Source organism: Perognathus longimembris, chromosome 20, assembly GCF_023159225.1.
Source record: "Perognathus longimembris pacificus isolate PPM17 chromosome 20, ASM2315922v1, whole genome shotgun sequence".
NCBI classification, from domain to species: domain Eukaryota; kingdom Metazoa; phylum Chordata; class Mammalia; order Rodentia; family Heteromyidae; genus Perognathus; species Perognathus longimembris.
Window position 1 is genome coordinate 6,769,497 of NC_063180.1, and position 20,907 is coordinate 6,790,403.

General features: G+C 38.5%; 1 protein-coding gene across 2 annotated transcripts in view; it reads right to left on the reverse strand.

Moving 5' to 3' along the window:
* Epb41l5 (erythrocyte membrane protein band 4.1 like 5) overlaps positions 1 to 20,907 on the reverse strand; it is a 140,934-nt gene that overhangs the window by 111,997 nt on the left and 8,030 nt on the right. For both annotated transcript variants that reach the window (XM_048329814.1, XM_048329815.1), the window contains exon 3: positions 10,076 to 10,180. In XM_048329814.1, coding sequence (XP_048185771.1) covers positions 10,076 to 10,180 — 105 coding nt within the window. The remainder of the gene's footprint in view (positions 1 to 10,075; positions 10,181 to 20,907) is intronic.

Below are 20,907 nucleotides of genomic sequence, written 5' to 3' on the forward strand. Positions count from 1 at the left end.
ATGAGCTGGTTAAAATAAAGTACTTAAGTATGATAAAGCAGACAGAAATTAAAAGCAATGAAAGCAAATATATAAGAATCTGGAAGATTATTTACAATATCACATTATTTACAATTATCACATTACTTTACAAAATATTACAAATTATATATTCAAAATGTACAAATGTGTATATATAAGTACATTTCTTTCCAAATAAGACAATCTGTAACCAATAGTAACAGACACAATCTTTAGATGACTTTGATTGCTGATACTTTTTCTTCTTTGTACTTTCATTTATTTTCTATTTCCTCTACAATGAACACGTTTACTTAAAAACCTTTAACATTTTACATGTATATACACATATGTGTGTATATATATCAGAAATATATTCTTATGGTTTAAATTTTGTTACTATTAAAAAAGCATATGGACTGGGGGCTGGGGATATGGCCTAGTGGCAAGAGAGCTTGCCTCATATACATGAGGCCCTGGGTTCGATTCCCCAGCACCACATATACAGAAAACGGCCAGAGGTGGTGCTGTGGCTCAAGTGGCAGAGTGCTAGCCTTGAGCAAAAAGAAGCCAGGGACAGTGCTCAGGCCCTGAGTCCAAGGCCCAGGACTGGCCAAAAAAAAAAAGAAAAAAGCATATGGACAATAGTTACTCCTTAAACCCTGCCCCCCATATATATTTCCACCAAGATATACTGACTTCTATTGACTCCTTTGCAAGTTTTTTTTTTTCAAATAGGGAAGAAAAAACTTATTTTTTCAGTGGTGGGGCTTGAACGTAGTGCCTGGGCACTGTCCCTGAGTCTCTTTGTGCTCAGGTTAGCATTCTACTACTTGAGCCACAGCACCACTTCCAGTTTTTCAGTGGTTAATTGGAGATAAGAGTTTCATGGAGAAAGGTGAGGTGGGAGCTGGGAATACGGCTTAGCAGTAGAGTGCTTGCCTAACACACATGAAGCCCTGGGTTCAATTCCTCAGCACCACATAAACAGAAAAAGTCAGAGTGGCGCTGTGGCTCAAGAGGTAGAGTGCTAGCCTTGAGCAAAAAGAAACCAGGGATAGTGCTCAGACCCTGAGTCTAAGCCCCAGGACTGGCCCCCAAAAAAGTTTCATGGGGACTTTTTCTGCCCTGGCTGGCTTTGAACTGCAATCCTCAAATCTCAGCTTCCTCAGTGGCTAGGATTAGGACTACAGGCATGAGTCAATGGCACCTGGCAAGAAAAAACTTTTAAACGTGCTTGCTAGAAAAACAAGGGGCCAGGAATATGGCCTAGTGGCAAGAGTGCTTGCCTCTTATATATGAAGCCCTGGGTTCGATTCCTCGGCACCATATATATAGAAAACGGCCACAGGTGGCACTGTGGCTCAAGTGGTAGAGTGCTAGCCTTGAGCAAATAGAAGCCAGGAACAGTGCTCAGGCCCTGAGTTCAAGGCCCAGGTCTGGCAAAAAAAGAAAAGAAAAAAAAGTGAGGAATACTGAATGTGGACTGGAAATCAATAGATTAACTGCAAACTCTGTTAAAAAAAAATAAATCCTGAGGAATGTCTGTAAGATATAGTTAATATAAATTACTTACTAAGAGCTTTCTCAGCTATAACATGTTGAACAAGCTCATATCCTCTATTATATTCCATTAACCTCCCCTCTGTCCTCCCTTTATGAATACACCTTCCTAATCTAATGCATATCCTTCTATTTTCCTACACAGCAAACATAAAACCATCCCAGAGAGAAAAATAAGAGGTATCTTCTAAAATAAGAGGCATCGTCTAAGCATTCTCTTTTCTACCTATACTAACAGCTGTTATTTTTGTATTCTTTTAAAATGATCCAAAATGTAGATAAAAGCATCAAACACATCTTAAAAGTAAAATTCAGGACCTGGAGGAGTTCTGGGTGACTCTTCTGGGAAAGGTCTGAGTTCATGTTTGCATATTCTCAAGTCTGTTTTCTTTCATCTCCTCCACATTCCAAAATCAGAGACTGGAAACTAGGAGCTCAGAGACAAGTACTGACAACATTTTCTTTGAATCGGTATCTTTAGAAGTTTCAATAAGAAGATAAAAGTGAAATACTCAGATACAGATTCTTGGGTACTTAGTGTGAGACCACAAAGGTTCTTTTTCTTCACTGTACCCTTCTTTAAAAAGTAAAGAGTAAATTCCCTTGAAATTCTTATTTCCAAATTTTAATTGACAAATTTAAATGTCAAAGCAGACAAAAAGCTCAATTTCTTTCCATCTTATAGAACTGAGCATAGACGAATAAGTATTTACTTGTGTGTCTGAAAATATAATGTGTAATCACAAACACAACAAGCATAACTAAACCAAAGAATCACCTAAGAAGCTTCCAAAATATCAACATACACACACACACCCTTATCCCATGTCTTCCAGCCAAATAATGTGTAAACAGCTTTTTAATGATCCTGCCTTTGAAAAACCTACTCAGCCACTAAAGAAAAATGTACCGCTAATCCTATTCAACAGGCAAAGAGTTTACAACAGAAAAATATTACTGATTTTCTGTTTGTGTATTTGTGAGTTTCTAATTTATATAGCCCAGCTAATCTTGAACTCTCAATCTTGCCTCTACCACCCAAGTGCTGGGATCACAGACATGCTCTACCACTTTTGACTATTTTCTTTCCAAACAACTGCTCCTGTAAAATAATTTGCTTTTATAGTGGCTTATGCTCTGAATTGATTATAATACACATTTTAACAGTTTAAACAACTTTAGAAAATGTTTTTTAAAAACTATGCTAAAATACAAACAACGAATATACATTATTGCTACAATCTAACAGAAAACATATTCATCTAGTCTAGATTCCATTATAAATTCCTCCTGAGTGATTATGGTTTTGGAGTTATGTCATAAGACATTCTAAAACTTAGATCAGCCACTACAATATATTTTCCACTGTGCCTTTCTACATATTGTTAGTATGTTCTGTTAGGACACTAAAAAAAAGTCAAATGCAGCAGCTCACATCTATAATCACAGCTACTCAGGAGGCTGAGATCTGAGGATCATGGTTCAAAGCTAGCCCTGGCAGTAAAAGTCTGTGAGCATATCTCAACAAAACTACTATAAAAACTTAAAGTATGATCTGTGTTGCTCAAGTAGTAGAGTGCTAAGCCTTGAGCAAAAGAAGCTCAGTTAGCTGGATGCTGGTGGTTTTTGCCTGTAGTCCTAGCTACTCAGAAGGTTGAGATCTAAGGATCTCAATTTGAAGACAACCTGGGTAAGAAAGTCAGTAAGATTCTTTATTTCCAATTAAACACCAGAAAACCTGGAGTGGATCTGTGGCTGAAAGAGATAAGAGTGCTAGCCTTGAATGAAGAAAGCTCAGTGACAGTACACAGGCCTGAGTTCAAGCCCAACCAGCCCCCCTCGCCACCCCCAAAGAAAAAGAAGAAAAAGAAGCTCAGAGCTCAAAGACAGTATCCATGCGGGCCCTGAGCTCAAGCTCCAGGACCTGTACCAAAAAAAAAAACAAAAACAAAAAACCCCCTCAAACTCACAATGAACTTGTAGGCTGTAAATTTCCTGGGGGGAGGGGGCTATGTGAGGTGAGAAGGGGGGATGGGAGATATCTCAAGCAAGCACAAAGCATTAAGAGAATATATAATTTATTTTGGAAATATACTTTAAAGAAAGAGTCTGCTATTCCAATTGTGCAGTACCTTACTAAGTTTTATTAAGTCCTTTTTTTACACTTTAATCTACTTGACATTTTTACTACCATTCACAGAACATGAACCTATTTAAAATATCATCTAACTTTCAAATTAAGAACACTCTTTAAGCCTGCAGTTGAGTCTGACACAATCCCAACTCAAGCTGGAGTGACTGGGAACTTCGGAGCTTTACCAAAGGGTCGTTTGGGAGGTTCTGTTTCACATTCCTACCAAGACACAAGAAAAACCCCATCGGATCATTTTGCAACCCTTGCCTGAGGAAATTCTTTGCATGATTACTAATTTGCAAAAAAAAAAACAAAAAACAAAAAAAAAACATGACATTGATTAAGTTCCTCCATCGTTCCAAGCTGGATGTTTCACACAGGGTGAATGCAGAAAGAAGCAAACCTCTACAGGAGTCCAAAAATTCTCCATCTGAAACTTCCAGGCAAATCATTCACAGCTCTGAATCTTGGTTTCCAAATCTGCAAATGGACATCATTGGCGCTACTGCTCAAGGATGACAGGCAGTCATGCGGCACAGCAGACACCACATAAATAGCAGTTACTGATATTTCTTTTCTTTTTTTTTTTTGCCAGTCCTGGGCCTTGGACTCAGGGCCTGAGTTCTGTCCCTAAGCTTCTTTTTGCTCAAGGCTAGCACTCTGCCACTTGAGCCACAGCGCCACTTCTGGCCGTTTTCTATATATATGTGGTGCTGGGGAATCGAACCCAGGGCTTCATGTATATGAGGCAAGCACTCTTGCCACTAGGCCATATTCCCAGCCCTGATTTTTCTTAAAAATTAAAATTAGCAAATATATGACACAAATTAGTTCCCCACCTCTACTGGGCCATTTGAAGGAAATAAGTAGCTTAGATGCTAAGCTAGATTGATCAAGGTCATCATTTCACCCCACATTGGAGATGTCTGAAGTCACAGAAGGAAATAACCCATTTCTCCTCTTTATCATTTCTTCTTACTTTCCCCTTTTCAGAAAATCCCTTGGTATCAGTTTCTATGGACTTCATAGCGGTTGTTTCCCAATACATTCGCATGGGAAACCTAGTCTTCTGTGGGATGGAGCTAGGAGTCAGGGCCTTTGGGAAGTGATACTGCCATGGCGTCATGGTGTGGTGACATCATGTGACAGAATGCCCTATCCTATGGCCGTGGCATGATGGTGCCATGATGTCATGGGAGCAGAACTCCCCACGAATGGGAATAGCGCCCTTAGGAAGGTGGACCCTGAGCTCTGCCTTGCCCCTTCTGCTATATGAGGATACTGAGAGCCGGTGCCATTTATGCACCAGGAAGCCTCACCAAACACTAAATCTTTTTAGCTAGCAGCTTGAGCCTGCACTTCCTAAGTAACCTCCAGAACCACAAGAAGTTAAGTTTCTGGTATTATGAGCTATCCAATATATGCTATTATGTTACAGCAGCACAAATGGAGTAGTTAACCCAGCATTCTACTGAGCATCCAAAGAAGGCTTGAAAGTCAATAAAAAAGCAAGGAGGAAAGTACAAAAAAATCCATGGAAAGGTCAGAGACGTATTTCACATTTCATAGGGCTGAGCTGACATTTGAACCAAGCAGCTCTGGGTTTCCATCTGGATCCGAAAACATGTGAGTGTCAAGAAAATAGCATGATTTCTCTGAGTGCCAAATGGCAGTGTGACTCACTTTAAAGAGTGCAATGTAAGAGGGAAGAATAGTAAAAATCATAATAGAAAACAAACAAACAAACAATCACACTCTTTACCTTTAAAACTAAGCGGGGGGGGGGGTGAGGGGGGGCTGGGAATATGGCCTAGTTAGTGGCAAGAGTGCTTGCCTCGTATACATGAAGCCCTGGGTTCGATTCCCAAGCACCACATATATAGAAAATGGCCAGAAGTGGCGCTGTAACTCAAGAGGCAGAGTGCTAGCCTTGAGCAAAAAGAAGCCAGGGACAGTGCTCAAGCCCTGAGTCCAAGGCCCAGAACTGGCAAAAAAAAAAAAAAAGCTAAGCACAAATTTGTCCCAGTCTTAGAGCTTGAACTTAAGGTGTGGGTACTAGCCTGAGCTTTTTTTGTTCAAGGCTTGCACTCTATCACTTGAACCACAGTTCTGCTTCCAGCATTTTGCTGGTTAATTGGCAATGCGATGAACTTTCCTACTGGGGATCAGCCTCCTGAGAAGAATTACAGGCACTCTGCTCAGAGAGAACTCTTGTAAGGATCAAATTAGAAAAGTATTGCTGGGCAACAACAACAAAAAAATATTACCTTTTCCCCCCTGAAATTATTAAACAACATAAATACAATGAATGATAGCTATATTTCTTCATAGTACATACTCATAATACATCTCATAATTAAAACTAAAAATTTGTTGAAATCTACCGATACCCAGATTAAAATCAATCATATTTTTCCTAATATACTAATAATGGGATTCAATTTGGCCACATTATCTAAAGGCTTATTAAAACTTTTTGGGGGCTGGGGATATGGCCTAGTGGCAAGAGTGCCTGCCTCGGATACACGAGGCCCTAGGTTCAATTCCCCAGCACCACATATACAGAAAACGGCCAGAAGCGGCGCTGTGGCTCAAGCGGCAGAGTGCTAGCCTTGAGCGGGAAGAAGCCAGGGACAGTGCTCAGGCCCTGAGTCCAAGGCCCAGGACTGGCAAAAAAAAAAAAAAAACTTTTTGGCCTAATAATCTCATCCCATAGTGTATTATTTTTAAATTAACTTAATTTATTCTTCTTATAGAGGTGATGTACAGAGTGACTACAATTACTTGAGTCAGGTAGTGTATTTTTTAAGTTGAGAAAATGGACCTATTTACAATGATGACCAACTTCAGAATATTACTAGCCATAAATTATCATCAGGATTATTAGATAGGAAGAAGATGGAGCATTTCCCCCCAAAATTCAGCAAGCTTATTCTCTTTTCAACTTAATCGTTCAGCATTAACAGTTCCTCCTTGTTTAGTAAATATATTTAACATATGGTATTTAGTTCTAGATGGTTTTTTGCTCTCTACCACTTTAGAGAATTTTGTTCTCAGCTAAATTCTATTGTATATCCCCCATTATTTGCCAACATGGATAATTTTCTCTTCTCTCTAACCACATCTTTCACTTTCATAAACTCCACTGGCTGATTTTATTATAAAATCAAGTAAGCAGTCAGTGGTAAGAGTGAGCACCCTGGCCATGTTCTTATCTTTAGTAGGAATGCTTCTATTGTTATTTATGAACATAGCAGTATCTTTAAAAAGAAAATGAAAAGTCAATCTAGACAAAGAATAAAGCCACTGATCATTCACCAGGTCTATTCCAGATGCTGTCTTAAGGCAACAGAGATGATCATACTTTCCAAAGTTTGGTTACATCTGCAGAAATTAAAAGAAAAGTTGTTTCTGTATTGGCCAAAGTCTCCTATTTATTTCCCAAAGGCTTTATGGAGCTAGGGGCTTAACAGGCCAATAAAAAGATCACAAGAATTCTAGAGTACCAATTTTTCTTTCTAATCTCAAGAGTGGGTAGGTCATAAAGTCAAAGAGACATTTCAGACTATGTCTGCACTACCTGGAGATCTGAATTCTAAAATTAGAGTAACAAGAATTGCCTTTTCAGGGTGAGAAAGACAATGAAATGGTACTTTTGCTTCAATAATTACAGTTGGGGGTGAGGGCAAGATGAGAAGCATCTACCACTTTCACCCTGTGAAATGAGAAGGCTCTGGTGATATAGGAAAGACTAGGGTCTGAAGAAAGAAAGAAGAAAGGAACCAGTTATCAGGGTATGGTGAGGCAAGAAACAACAGTGAAGTTATGGAGGTACAGGGAGGCAAAGAACTTCAGCAGCAAGCTTTACCTTATGACTCTGCTGTACAACTAACTACTGGACATATATTCAAAGGAATATATATTAATATAGAAGATACCTGTATACCCATGCTTATTGCAGTGCTGTTCATAATAGCTAACCATGGAATCACCCAAGCTGCCTAACAATACATGAATAAGGAAGATAGATACAGTATGTATACACCATGAAATATTACATAGTTAAAAGAAAATGAAATCATATCAACTTCAGGAAAATAGATGGAATCAGAGATCATGTGGAGATAAGCAAGCCTCAAAAGGCTAAATATTAGAACTCGAACAAATAATGTTGAGCGAGACAAGCCTAGAACACAGAAAACAAAGGGACATGATCTCCCTGATATATGACTGTTAACAAAGGGAGATGGAGAGACAGTAGAGACCAAGTCTGTGAAACAAAAACTGCTTGTCAAATAGTATTCCCCACAGGATTGGGGCAGCGACCCAACATTATGTAACTAAAACCAAACAATTAGTCAACATATAAAGGTCAAAAATTGACCTCTCAGGGGAATACAATAGCTCAAAAGCTAGGTATGTACGTTCATATAAGACTACTGTTGACATATGGTCTAATATCGACATTACATTTAAAGCCCTAGGCGAACTTTCTTGGGCATGGCCACGTGGCTACTGTATATGTTCTTGATACATTGTATATTGTATATATGTCTACCTGACCTAGAGATAGAAAAACAGGGCGTAAGATATCACAAGAAATGTACACACTGCCCTACTATGTAACTGTACCCTCTTTGCTCAACACCTTGTCAAAAAATTTGTGTTCAATTAATAAACAAATAAATTTAAAAACTTTTAAAAAAAGGCTAAATATTATGTTTTCACTTATATGTGGAAGCTATACCTAAGAGACATATATACACATGAACAGATACATTAATTTATATACATGTATTAATTTTTATTTATGTACTTATGTATATAAATTTTATTGATTTCAAGACCTGGCATAGTCAAAAACAATAAACAAAACATAAATTACAATTAAAATTACATCTCACTCCCATCAGAATAGCTGTCAAGAATGCAAAAAAAGGGCTGGGGATATAGCCTAGTGGCAAGAGTGCCTGCCTCGGATACACGAGGCCCTAGGTTCGATTCCCCAGCACCACATATACAGAAAACGGCCAGAAGCGGCGCTGTGGCTCAAGTGGCGAGTGCTAGCCTTGAGCGGGAAGAAGCCAGGGACAGTGCTCAGGCCCTGAGTCCAAGGCCCAGGACTGGCCAAAAAAAAAAAAAAGAATGCAAAAAAACCAATGCTGAAAACAGGGTGGGGAATCAGGAAGAAACCCTTATAAACTGGTGAGACTATAATTTATATGAAATTGTTTGTGACACAGATTTGTCAAAACAATATCAAAAAAGAAAGTGGAGGACACTTACTTCCCAATTTTAAAACTTACAAGTCCCAATTTTAAAACTTACAACTTGGTAAGTCAGGTCACTGCAATACTGACATGACAGTCAATGATTATATCAATAAAACTGATTGGAAAATGCAGAAATATATCCACATATACATATTTGACTGATTTTTTCCTCAAGTGTGGCAATCTCATTCAATGGGAAAGGAGATCTTTTCAATGAACTGTGATAGGGCCATGTAGAATAGAATCAAGTTGAACCCCTGCCTTATAGTATAAATGAACTCCAAATGGATAAGACTTAATTTCTAGAGTTAAAGCTGTAACACTTTTAGAAGAAAATGTATGTATAAACTAGAGTGACCTTGGAACAGGCCAAGTTCATGGAAATTACATGAATAACAAAAGAAGCCAAAGAAAATATAGTGAAATTGAATTTCATTAGAAGTAAACACTCTATAAGGGATTAGTCAAATGTAGAAGGTCCTCAACAATTTTTTTAACTTTAAAAAGTATAAAAGCAGTATACAAGCTGGGTGTCAGTGGCTTATGTCTTTAATCCTAGCTACTCAGGAGGCTGAGATCTAAGGATTGGGGTTCAAAGCCAGCCTGGGCAGAAAAGTACCTGTGAGACACGTCTCAAATTAACCACTCGGGGCCTGGGTGCTGTCTCTGAGCTCTTTTGCTCTAGGCTAGCACTCTACCACATTGAGTCACAACTCCATTTCTAATTTTCTGGTGGTTAATTGGAGACAGACTTTCCTGCCCAAGTTGGCTTTGAACCACGATCCTTAGATCTCAGCGTCCTGAGTAGCTAGGATTACAGGCGAGAACCTATGAGCACCCAGCTAAGCCAGTTATTAAAAGCACAAATGTCCAAGCCCCATTCTCAAAATATGTTTTTGCTTCTATGATTCAGGTTAGGATCAGAATTCACATTTTGAACAAATACTTCAAGTGAGTTTTAAAGCAAGAAGGGTTCTAAGTTTCTGCTATATAGGAAATCATACAAAATGAAGAAGGTATTAAGTATATGAGCCTTCTAGCACTGAACTTATCATCTGAAATATTCTATTTCTTCTTTGATAATGGAACTGGTAAAGTTACTCACTGCTACTTGGGCAGAATCCATAAATCTCAGGCCAAAATAGTCACTTTCAATCAGGTCCAAGTGATACATAATCTGGTCAAACAGCTCTTGTCCTTTGGCTTTTTTCTGAAATGACAAGAAAATAATCAGTGAGAAACTTATATAATCAACATGCCTGACTAGAAGATAATTTCAGTTATACAAGATCTCTTAAAGTATCATTCATTACACACAAAGTATTACTATGTAGCAGATGGATAAGACATGGTAGTTTTCCAGTCAACTACTTTATGCCAAAAGAAACTGTGATCTACATATATTCCCCTAGAGATTATTATTCCTATAGGCCAACAACTATTACCCATTTTTTAGGGACAGACACCTATATGTGTTAGATAGTAGAGTTACATGAATGAATATGATTATACTTCTTGGTCTCAAGCAGTGACAAGGTTCTTAGTCAAAAAACAAAATTATATATTACTTTGAACATAGTCAATGCTAGTTACATGTGTTCTTTCTACAATAGTACAAAGAAATAATTCTGCCAAAAAGTACTGATAGCTTCAGAGGTTCAAACCCCTAGATAAAAACAAAATGTATACTTGGATACACTAAAATGTATACTTTGATACTATTCTTTTTTTATTTTATTTATTTGCCAGTCCTGGGCCTTGGACTCAGGGCCTGAACACTTTCCCTGGCTTCATTTTGCTCAAGGCTAGCACTCTGCCACTCGAGCCACAGCACCACTCCTGGTCATTTTCTGTATATGTGGTGCTGGGGAATCGAACCCAGGGCATGTATAGGAGGCAAGCACTCTTGCCACTAGGCCATATTCACAGCCCTTGATACTATTCTTTGATACCCTACTAAGGTAGGGTAGAGGAGAAAACAAGCTTGAGACAGTAAAGATTCACAAGCAGAATTATCACTGTGTTCTCAAAATTCTTTAATTATTCATCACCTATTGATTTAAGTATAAACTGAAGGGCACAAAATAAGTGTCTTTCCTAACTGTTCCTTGCTGTTACAGCTCATCCTTAGTATGCCACTCTACCATTGTTACCTGTTAATAATTTTCCAGAAAGTCATGCCTCAGCCCCAGTAAAATGTTTCTTTCTGCTTACAATGTCCTTTAGTAAACTCTTAATTCTGGCTTCTCAAGACTCAACATATCTACTAATGACAGAGAAACTGAATTGCCCTTCCTCTGTACTACTTTGTACTTGTTAGTATAAAATCAAAAGGCACGGTGTTAAAATGGCCTATCCTTTTTTTTTTTCCCCCCTCGGTTGTGGGGCTTGAACTCTGGGCCTGGGCACTCTTCCTGAGCTCTTCTGCTCAAGGCTAGCACTCTACCACTTGAGCCACAGCACTACTTCTGGTTTTCTAGTGGTTAAATGGAAATAAGAGTTTCATGGATTTTTCCTGCCTTGGCTGTCTTTGAACTGTGATCCTCAGGTCTCAGGCTCCTGAGCAGCTAGAATTACAGGCATGAGCCACCAGCACTCTGCTGGCCTATCATTTTTAAGCAATGGTAAAAAGGGTTGGCATGACCAATATGTAGACTACAGATACAGGATACTTGATTCCAGGGCTAAGAGTCTTTCTGCTTTTGTGTACCCTTTCATCTGAAGCTATTGAAAATACCCAAGTAGTACAGCTTTAAAAAAAAAAAAAAAAGACCCATACATCTCTGAGCTGCTACAAATTCATTTTTCAGTGTCCTCTATATATCAGAACCTGCTACTACTGATCTTCTCTTTTTCTTCCATGTTACCATTTCCTTCAAACCCACATCGTATTTTAGGAAGATTAAGACCACCAAGGTGTCATCTTTTCACCGTCCTTTCTCTAGGAGCAAGGAACCTTTTGCTGCCAACAGTCATTTGAATATTTGTCATCACTTACAGGCCATACAAAATGATCAATACAGGCAGACAGCAGTAAGGCAAACCAGAAGTATAAAGCATATGACAGTGTCTGCCCTATCATGTGCCAAATGATTTCATGGGGCTTACATGCTGCAAGGCTGGCCGTTCTCCACCCTTGAAACAAGATACTCCTTGTAGAATGGTCCTCCCATCTTTATCTGTATATATAAAACTAATTCTTTTTTTTTTTTTTTGGCCAGTCCTGGGCCTTGAACTCAGGGCCTGAGCACTGTCCCTGGCTTCTTTTTGCTCAAGGCTAGCACTCTGCCACTTGAGCCACAGTGCCACTTCTGGCTGTTTTCTGTATATGTGGTGCTGGAGAATGGAACCCAGGGCCTCATGTATACAAGGCAAGCACTCTTGCCACTAGGCCATATCCCCAGCCCCTAAAACTAATTCTTGAAGAACACTTTTTCTATCCATTAAAATGAACTCAGATCTTCCCAACCCAGCTACTGGGCTATTTCCTTAGTTTCAGGTTTCATGGCAACCTTTCCTTTTTTCCTTCATGTACTTCCTCAAACAACTATTCAGTATGTTAAAAACATTAACGGGGGGCTGTGGATATAGCCTAGTGGCAAAGAGTGCTTGCCTCGTATACATGAAGCCCTGGGTTCCATTCTCCAGCACCACATATACAGAAAACAGCCAGAAGTGGCACTGTGGCTCAAGTGGCAGAGTGCTAGCCTTGAGCAAAAAGAAGCCAGGGACAGTGCTCAGACCCTGAGTCCAAGCCCCAGGACTGGCAAAAAATAAATAATAAAGATATTTTTTAAAATAAATAAATAAAAATAGAAACATTAACGTGCAGAGAATTGTATGGTTATAAAAACAAAACAAACAAAAAACTTCCTGGTAATTTGGTTGTTTCTTTGACCTCTAAAATTCTAGCTTCCAAATACTTTCTTACCAAAGCACATTTCTCTACTTCCATTATTTTACTCTTATGTTCATGACAGCTATCCCCATTATCTTATATACACTATGAGCTGAGCCAGGTGAGTTAAAACATTTCTAAGCTTCCTACCTTTCACTCACCATATGTATGTTCTAAGCATTCATTTCTCTGCAATTTCACATTCTTATGCCTACATTATGATATCAGTCTCCAGGCTTGCTTCCCTCACCTCTCAAATCAAGTGTACCACCTCAAAATTAAACCAATGTGTCATTTTTATGTTTCCTGACTACTAAAAAACCCTATGTGGATTAATAAAGAAAAACCACAGCTGGGAGCTGGTACACAACACGTCTATAATCCTAGCTACTCGAGAGGCCCAGATCTGAAGATTGCAGTTCAAAGTCTGCCCCCACAGTAAAGTCCCTGAGATTCTTATCTCCAATCAACCACCAGCATACCAGAGGTGATGATGTGTGGCTCAAGGTGGTACAGGGACAGCCTTGACAGAAAAGCTCAGGGGCAGTGTCTTTTTTGACCCTTGGTCCATTTTTTAAAATGAGTCGTCTATTTTATTTAGTTTATAGCAATATTCTAGATTTTATTAATTTTTGTATACTACCTTTAGTTGTACAAAGGGATTCCAATTCAACATGTCAATTTAGCAGGACAAGGCATCTTGATCAGTATCACCCCTTCCACTGTTCTCTTTATTATAATTTTTTTTTTTTTTTTTTTGGCCAGTCCTGGGGCTTGGACTCAGGGCCTGAGCACTATCCCTGGCTTCCTTTTGCTCAAGGCTAGCACTCTGCCACTTGAGCCACAGCACCACTTCTGGCTGTTTTCTGTATATGTGGTGCTGGGGAATTGAACCCAGGGCTTCATGCATACAAGGCAAGCATTCTTGCCACTAGGCCATATCCCCAACCCTCATTATTATAATTTTAAGAATTATTTCTATATATGAATACAAGTTCCTTCTCAGATATATAATTAACAAAAGGTGTCATTTATTCTATGGTGGTCTTAAAAACAAAGCAACAATATAGACCTACCCTATGACCCAGACATACCACTCCTAGGCATCTATCCTAAACAGCAAGTCCCAAGATATCAAAAAGACATTTGTACTTCCATGTTTATCGCGGCACAATTCACAATAGCCAAAATATGGAAACAACCCAGATGCCCCTCCACAGATGAATGGATCCAAAAAATATGGTACCTATACACAATGGAATACTACATAGCAATTAGGAATGGTGAAATATTGTTATTCGCAGGGAAATGGTCAGAACTCGAACAAATAATGTTGAGCGAGACAAGCCTAGAACACAGAAAACAAAGGGGCATGATCTCCCTGATATATGACTGTTAACAAAGGGAGACAGAGAGACAGTAGAGACCAGGTCTGTGAAACCAAAAACTGCTTGTCAAATAGTATTTCCCACAGGATTGGGTCAGCGACCCAACATTATGTAACTAAAACCAAACAACTACTCAACATATAAAGGTCAAAAATTGACCTCTCAGTGGACTACAATAGCTCAAAAGCTATGTATGTACGTTCATATAAGACTACTGTTGACATATTGTCTAATATCAACATTACATTTAAAGCCCTAGGCGAATTTTCTTGGGCCTGGCCACGTGGCTACTGTATATGTTCTTGATACATTGTGTATTGTATATATGTCTACCTGACCTAGAGAAGGGAAAGAAAAACAGGGCGTAAGATATCACAAGAAATGTACACACTGCCCTACTATGTAACTGTACCCTTTTTGCACAACACCTTGTCAAAAAAAATTGTGTTCAATTAATAAATAAATTAAATTTTAAAAATAATTACAAAAAAAAAAGCAAAACAATCCTTTTTAGCTAGTGGCAATGGCTCAAGCCTGCTTAGAAGATCACAGGTTCAAAGCCAGTCAGCACATAAAAACATTTGTAAGAGTCCATCTCAACCAATAAATGGGCACAGTGGTGCAAACCTATCATCTTAGCAACAAAGAGAAGCACAAATAGGAAGACTGTACTCAGACCCTAGTTTAAAAATAACTAACCCATGGGCTCAGAATATGGCTTAGTGGCAGAGTGCTTGCCTAGCATGCATGAAGTCCTGGGTTCGATTCCTCAACACCACAGAAACAGAAAAGGCCAGAAGTGGCACTGTGGCTCAAGAGGTAGTGTTAACCTTGAACAAAAAGAAGCCAGGGACAGTACTCAGGCCCTGAGTCCCAAGCCCCAGGACTGGCAAAAAATATAAAATAAAATAAAAAATAACTATCCCAAAAAGACAATGACAAAGTGGCTCAAATAATACACTGTCTGCTTAGCAAGAATAAGTCCCTGAATTCAAACCTAAGTATTGTCAAAAGCTTACTTTTTCAATGGTGTCCTTTGAAGAGGAAAAGATTATGTTTTAAATAAAGTCTAATTTATCCATTTTTTTTGTTGTTTGTTCATGCTTTTGGCATCACATCTAAAAAGGGGTTCCAAATCCAAAGTAAATACAGATCTATGCCTATACTTTCTATGAGTTTTATAGTTTTTGCTGGTTATGTTTAAGTCTTAGATCTAGTTTAAGGTCATTTTCATATATAATATGTGAATATCCACTGACCCTAGTACAATGATATTGAAAAAACAATTTTACCCCACTGAATGTTCTTGGCATCTTGCTTATCAAAAAAAATTAATTGGGGCTGGGAATATGGCCTAGTGGCAAAAGTGCTTGCCTCCTACACATAAAGCTCTCGGTTCGATTCCCCAGCACCACATGTATGGAAAACGGCCAGAAGGGGCGCTGTGGCTCAGGTGGCAGAGTGCTAGCCTTGAGCGGGAAGAAGACAGGGACAGTGCTCAAGCCCAGAGTCCAAGACCCAGGACTGACAAAAAAAAAAAAAAATAATAATAATAATAATAATTGACCTCAAATACGTTAGTTTATTTCTGGGGTTTCTACTCTGTACCAATGGCCTGTGCCCATCCATGTACCAATAGCACACTATCTTAATTATTGATGCTTTAACTCTTAAAACTACTGTTAATCCTCCTACTTAGTTCTTTTTCAATACTGTTTTGGCTATATAGGTTATCCTGCACTTCCATAAAAATTTTAGAATCAGCCTGTCAATTTCTACAAATAATCAGCTAAGTTTCTGGTGAGAAATGCATTGAATGCAAATCAAATTGGAGTATATTTTGTCATACTATCAACTTTAACTCTTTGAATTCATGAACACAGGGTTCAAACTCATGAAACAAAGGATTCAAATTCATGAACAAGAGATTTCCCCCACCCATAATCCTGGGGAGTGAACTCAGGGCTTTGTGCCCAGCAAGTATTTTACCACTCAAATTACAGTCCCCAGCACTTTAAAAAAGAATTTACTTTGGTTTTGAAACAGTCACACTAACTTTCCACAGATATATTCAAACTTCTACCTCCCAAGTAGCTTTCAAGGGTATACCACCATTCCTGGACTATTTCGTTTTTTGAGTGTACTAGACTTGAACTTACTATGTAGTACAGGCCGGCCCCAAATGCTTGTTTCTTTTGCCTCCAGCTCCAGAGTACAGAGATTATACGCATGTACCAAAATGCCTGGTATAATTTTCAGTTATAGAAGTCCCCACTTAATCGTCAGGGAGTATGTCCACAAAGAATGCCTAAATGAATAGTAACAAACCCAATATACTAAGTTTTTCCTATCCATACACACTTAGAATAAAAATTTTAAATTAGAGACAGCAAAAAAATAACAACTAATAAAAAAATAGAATAATTACAACAGTATTCTGTAATAAAAGTTATTAGTTAATTCTGGAGTTTTTTACTTAGTCTATTTTTTTGTTTGTTTTGTTTTGTTTTTGTTGCCAGCCACTCTACCGCTAAGCCACATTCCCAGCCCCTAAGTTACTAGTTATATTTTGGGAAAATGGGACCAGGGCTTATAAAGATGGGAAAAGAAGACTTCATTCAAACAGAAAGTAGATACTACTGATGTCAGTAGAAACTGGAAGAAGTGGAATAGCTGGAAATTCATTCCCTGAAATCCTTTTCTGTTAGTTTTTTGCCAGTCCTGGGGCTTGAACTCAGGGCCTGAGCACTGTCCCTGGCTTCTTTTTGCTCAAGGCTAGCACTCTACCTCTTAAGTCACAGTGCCACTTCTGGCTTTTTTCCTATATATGTGGTGCTGAAGAATCGAACCTAGGGCTTCATGAATACGAGTCGAGCACTTTACCACTAGGCCATATTCCCAGCCCTCACCTAGTCTCTTTAGACCATGGAGGCCATGGGTAACTAAATTACATAAAGTAAAATCACAGAAGGGACTATTACACTTTGAAGTAAAATTATAGTGTATATAATTTAAAACCTTTAATATTATCAGTGAAATGTATACATTAAAATTATTGTTTATTAGCTAATCATTGTATCTCCTATTAATTTAAAACATCAAAGATGTAGAATTCTACGTGTCAGGCTACTTACCAAGCTTTCAAATCAATCCAAAGAGTTTACTGTAACAGTTTTCCAAAAGAAAACTTAAAATATCATTAAGTTAGAACTTGGGCTGGGAATATGGCCTAGTGGCAAGAGTGCTTACCTCATAATCATGAAGCCCTGGGTTCGATTCCCCAGCACCACATATATAGAAAATGGCCAGAAGTGGCACTGTGGCTCAAGTGGAAGAGTGCTAGCCTTGAGCAAAAAGAAGCCAGGGACAGTGCTCAGGCCCTGAGTCCAAGGCCCAGGACTGGCAAAAAAAAAAAAAAAAAAAAAAGAAGTTAGAACTTCTGTTCTTTTCTTTTTGTTTTTGTCTGAGACCAGCACTTGAACTCAGTACCTGATGCTTTTGCTTATTGGCTGGTTCTCTACCAACTGAGCCATGCTTCCAATTCCAGAACTTTTTGAATACAGATATAAATGTAAAATGAACACTGGACTGCCCATTAAACCATCATCCTAAAGAAAAGTAATGATACCTTTGTTGTTCGCTGAAAGTCATCCTCACTGTATGTAGTTGAGAGAATAAGTAGTCTCTAAATTCCTTCCCCAGTCAAAAGAGAAATGAAAAAAGAAAATGGTCTTTACAATTGATATATTAATATCAAATCCATAGATTACTCTATTTAATCTAAAATAATCCCTTACATATCATGTGGGCAATCATCTTAGTTCTATGTTGACTAGCTATAATCTCTAGTGACCCTAATCCTAATGGAAAATGAGCATGTGCTTCATATGATTTCCAAAACAATTTTAAATACTCTAGAATCATATTAGACTAAATTGGATAAAGGAAAAACTTTGGTTGCTTTATTTGCTTGTTTTTTAAGACCTTAATATTTCTCTGGCTTATACTTTCTTTTAGTAAGATAGCCAGTGTCCATTTTTTATATTCATGCAAGTACCTAGAGTTAAGTTACTAACGCTTAAGGTTTCACCTGAAGGACAAAAAGGGAAATTGTTTTTGTTGCAGAGTCAAACCTGAAACTCTAGCTATGTCTCTGTAGCAGTCCCCTTAATAGGTCAGCTAGCACTTCTAGACTAGATCAACATCATAATACAGTCTACTAAGAACACCAAAGAAAGCATTATAGACTAGTTTCCAGACACTTGTTCCACCAATTAAGCATAATGCTGATTTTTAACTCTATACTACACTGTTTTTTCAAAAAGTTTCTTTATAAATTCTCTATCTGCCTATCAACAACCCTGAGGCTTCATACTTCAAACATTAGGTAATAAGAAAAAAAAATTTTCCAGGCTCTCACACAGCAATATCAGGCTTTTCACCACATACTTAGTGCTATTTTAGTGGAATAGTACACAAAACTCTTAAGATTCTCATCAAATAATAGAAAATTGTCAACACAAAGTAGCTCATGTTGGAATGTTTCACAAACCTTCAAGAAGCCCTTACAGTATAGGAAGAAATGTAGATGCCTTAGATTTTATAAAAATCAGCCAGCTGGGCTGAAAATCTGGCCTAGTGGTAGAGTGCTTGTCTAGCATGCATAAAGCCCTGGGTTAGATTCCTCAGCACCACATATTCAGAAAAGGCCGGAAGTGGCACTGTGGCTCAAAAGGTACAGTGCTAGCCTTGAGCAAAAAGAAGCCAGGGACAGTGCCCAGACCCTAAGTTCAAGCCCCAGGACTGGCAAAATAAATAAATAAATAAAAATCAGCTAGCCACAGAATGAGTGGAAAGTGAGTAAAGAATAAAACAGAGGGGCCCATCAGCTACAGTGGACATGATGAAAGCAAACGAAGCAACTCAAGGGTGGTGATGGGAAGGAGGGAATGAGACACAAAGAGGGAACAGATGATACTAAACAAAAGGAAGAAATGTACCTATCACCCAATCTGGAAGAAATGTTTTGTTGTTAAAGTTCATAGAGTTCATAAGCTTTGTAGGTTAGAATGATGATTTTCATCATTGGGAAGGTTAAAATGTGTACTGGAAATATATATCATTACTTAATTGCAATTTTTAAAAAATCAGACAGACATAGAAGAATAAGTCTATAATCTAAGCACTCAGGAAGCAGAGTTAAGAGAATCACAAATTCTAGGCCAACCTGGGCTACACAGCAAGACCTGTCTTTAAAGAAAAAAAAAAATGAATAACAACAACAACAACACTGGACACTAGTAGCTGACACCTGTAATCCTAGCTACTCAGGAGTTTGAGATCTGAGGATCACAGTTTGAAGCCAGCCTAGGCAGGAAAGCCCATGAGACTCTTATCTCCAATAAACTACTCAGAAAAAGTTAGAAGTAGAGCTGTCGCTCAAAGTGGTAGAGCTCGGGCCTTGAACACAAAGAGGCTCACGGAAGCTCCCAGGCTCTGAGTTCAAGCCCCAGGAGTGGCAAAGGAGGGGAAAAAAAAGCCAGTGGCTTACAACCATATTCCTAGCTACTCAGAAAGTTGAAAACTAGTGGATCAATGTTCAAAGCCACCTGGGACTGAAAAGTCAAAGAGACTTTCATCTTGCCCAAAGAGACTTTTAAAACGGAATTTCAGTTAAATAGGTACTAGAAAGAATTTGTGGCAAGGGAAAATACTGATGAACATTCAAGGAAGCTTATATAATCACACAACTTACAGTAAGTTTGGATATAGAACAAACACAAGAGATTAGGTATTAGTAAATACTCAGGAAGAAACTCAAGGGTGTGGTACTGCATTGCCTGTAACTTTGGCATCTGGGAGGATGAGACAGAATGATGGTGAGTAATGGTTAAGTTTGAGGCTAGCACTCTCCAAGACTGCTGAAAAGGCCTATAAGGAACAGATTCAGTCCTTTCAAGCATATTGGACTGTTTCATACTTTGAGTTACGATTATGCATTAGTAGTACACATAATAACCTATACAGGCTTGTATGCATTTACACAAAAACAAACTAAAGGAGGATTTTTTAGAGGAGGAAAACAAAGGTGTAACTCCTCTGAAACATCTAAAATACTATTTATCAAAATGAATTCCAGGGCTGGGAATATGGCCTAGCAGGTACAGTGCTCGCCTTGCATACATGAAGCCCTGGGTTCAATTCCTCAGCACCACATATATACAGAAAAAGCCAGAAGTGGTGCTGTGGCTCATGTGGTAGAGTGCCAACCTTGAGCAAAAAGAAGCCAGGGACAGTGCTCAGGCCCTGAGTCCAAGCTCCAGGACGGGCCAAAAATAAATGAACAAACAAACAAACAAACAAACAAATAAATGACAAATTCAAAAAAGAATTCCAAAAAAGGGAAACATCTTTATTATTATTGTTAGTGTTGTTTTTGTTGTCTTTGAGGGGGCACAGAGAGAGAAAGAATGAACCAATGCAGTCATGGTATTCAATATATACTATGTGGAAAATGAACTATGCAACTTGTAGGCAGAGACAGGAGAGGGAAAACAAAGGAAGAGGTGACACTGTCCAACTGTCCAATAAGAATTGTACTCATTACCTGACTTAGAGAATTGTCATTCCTCTGTAAAACAATAACACTAA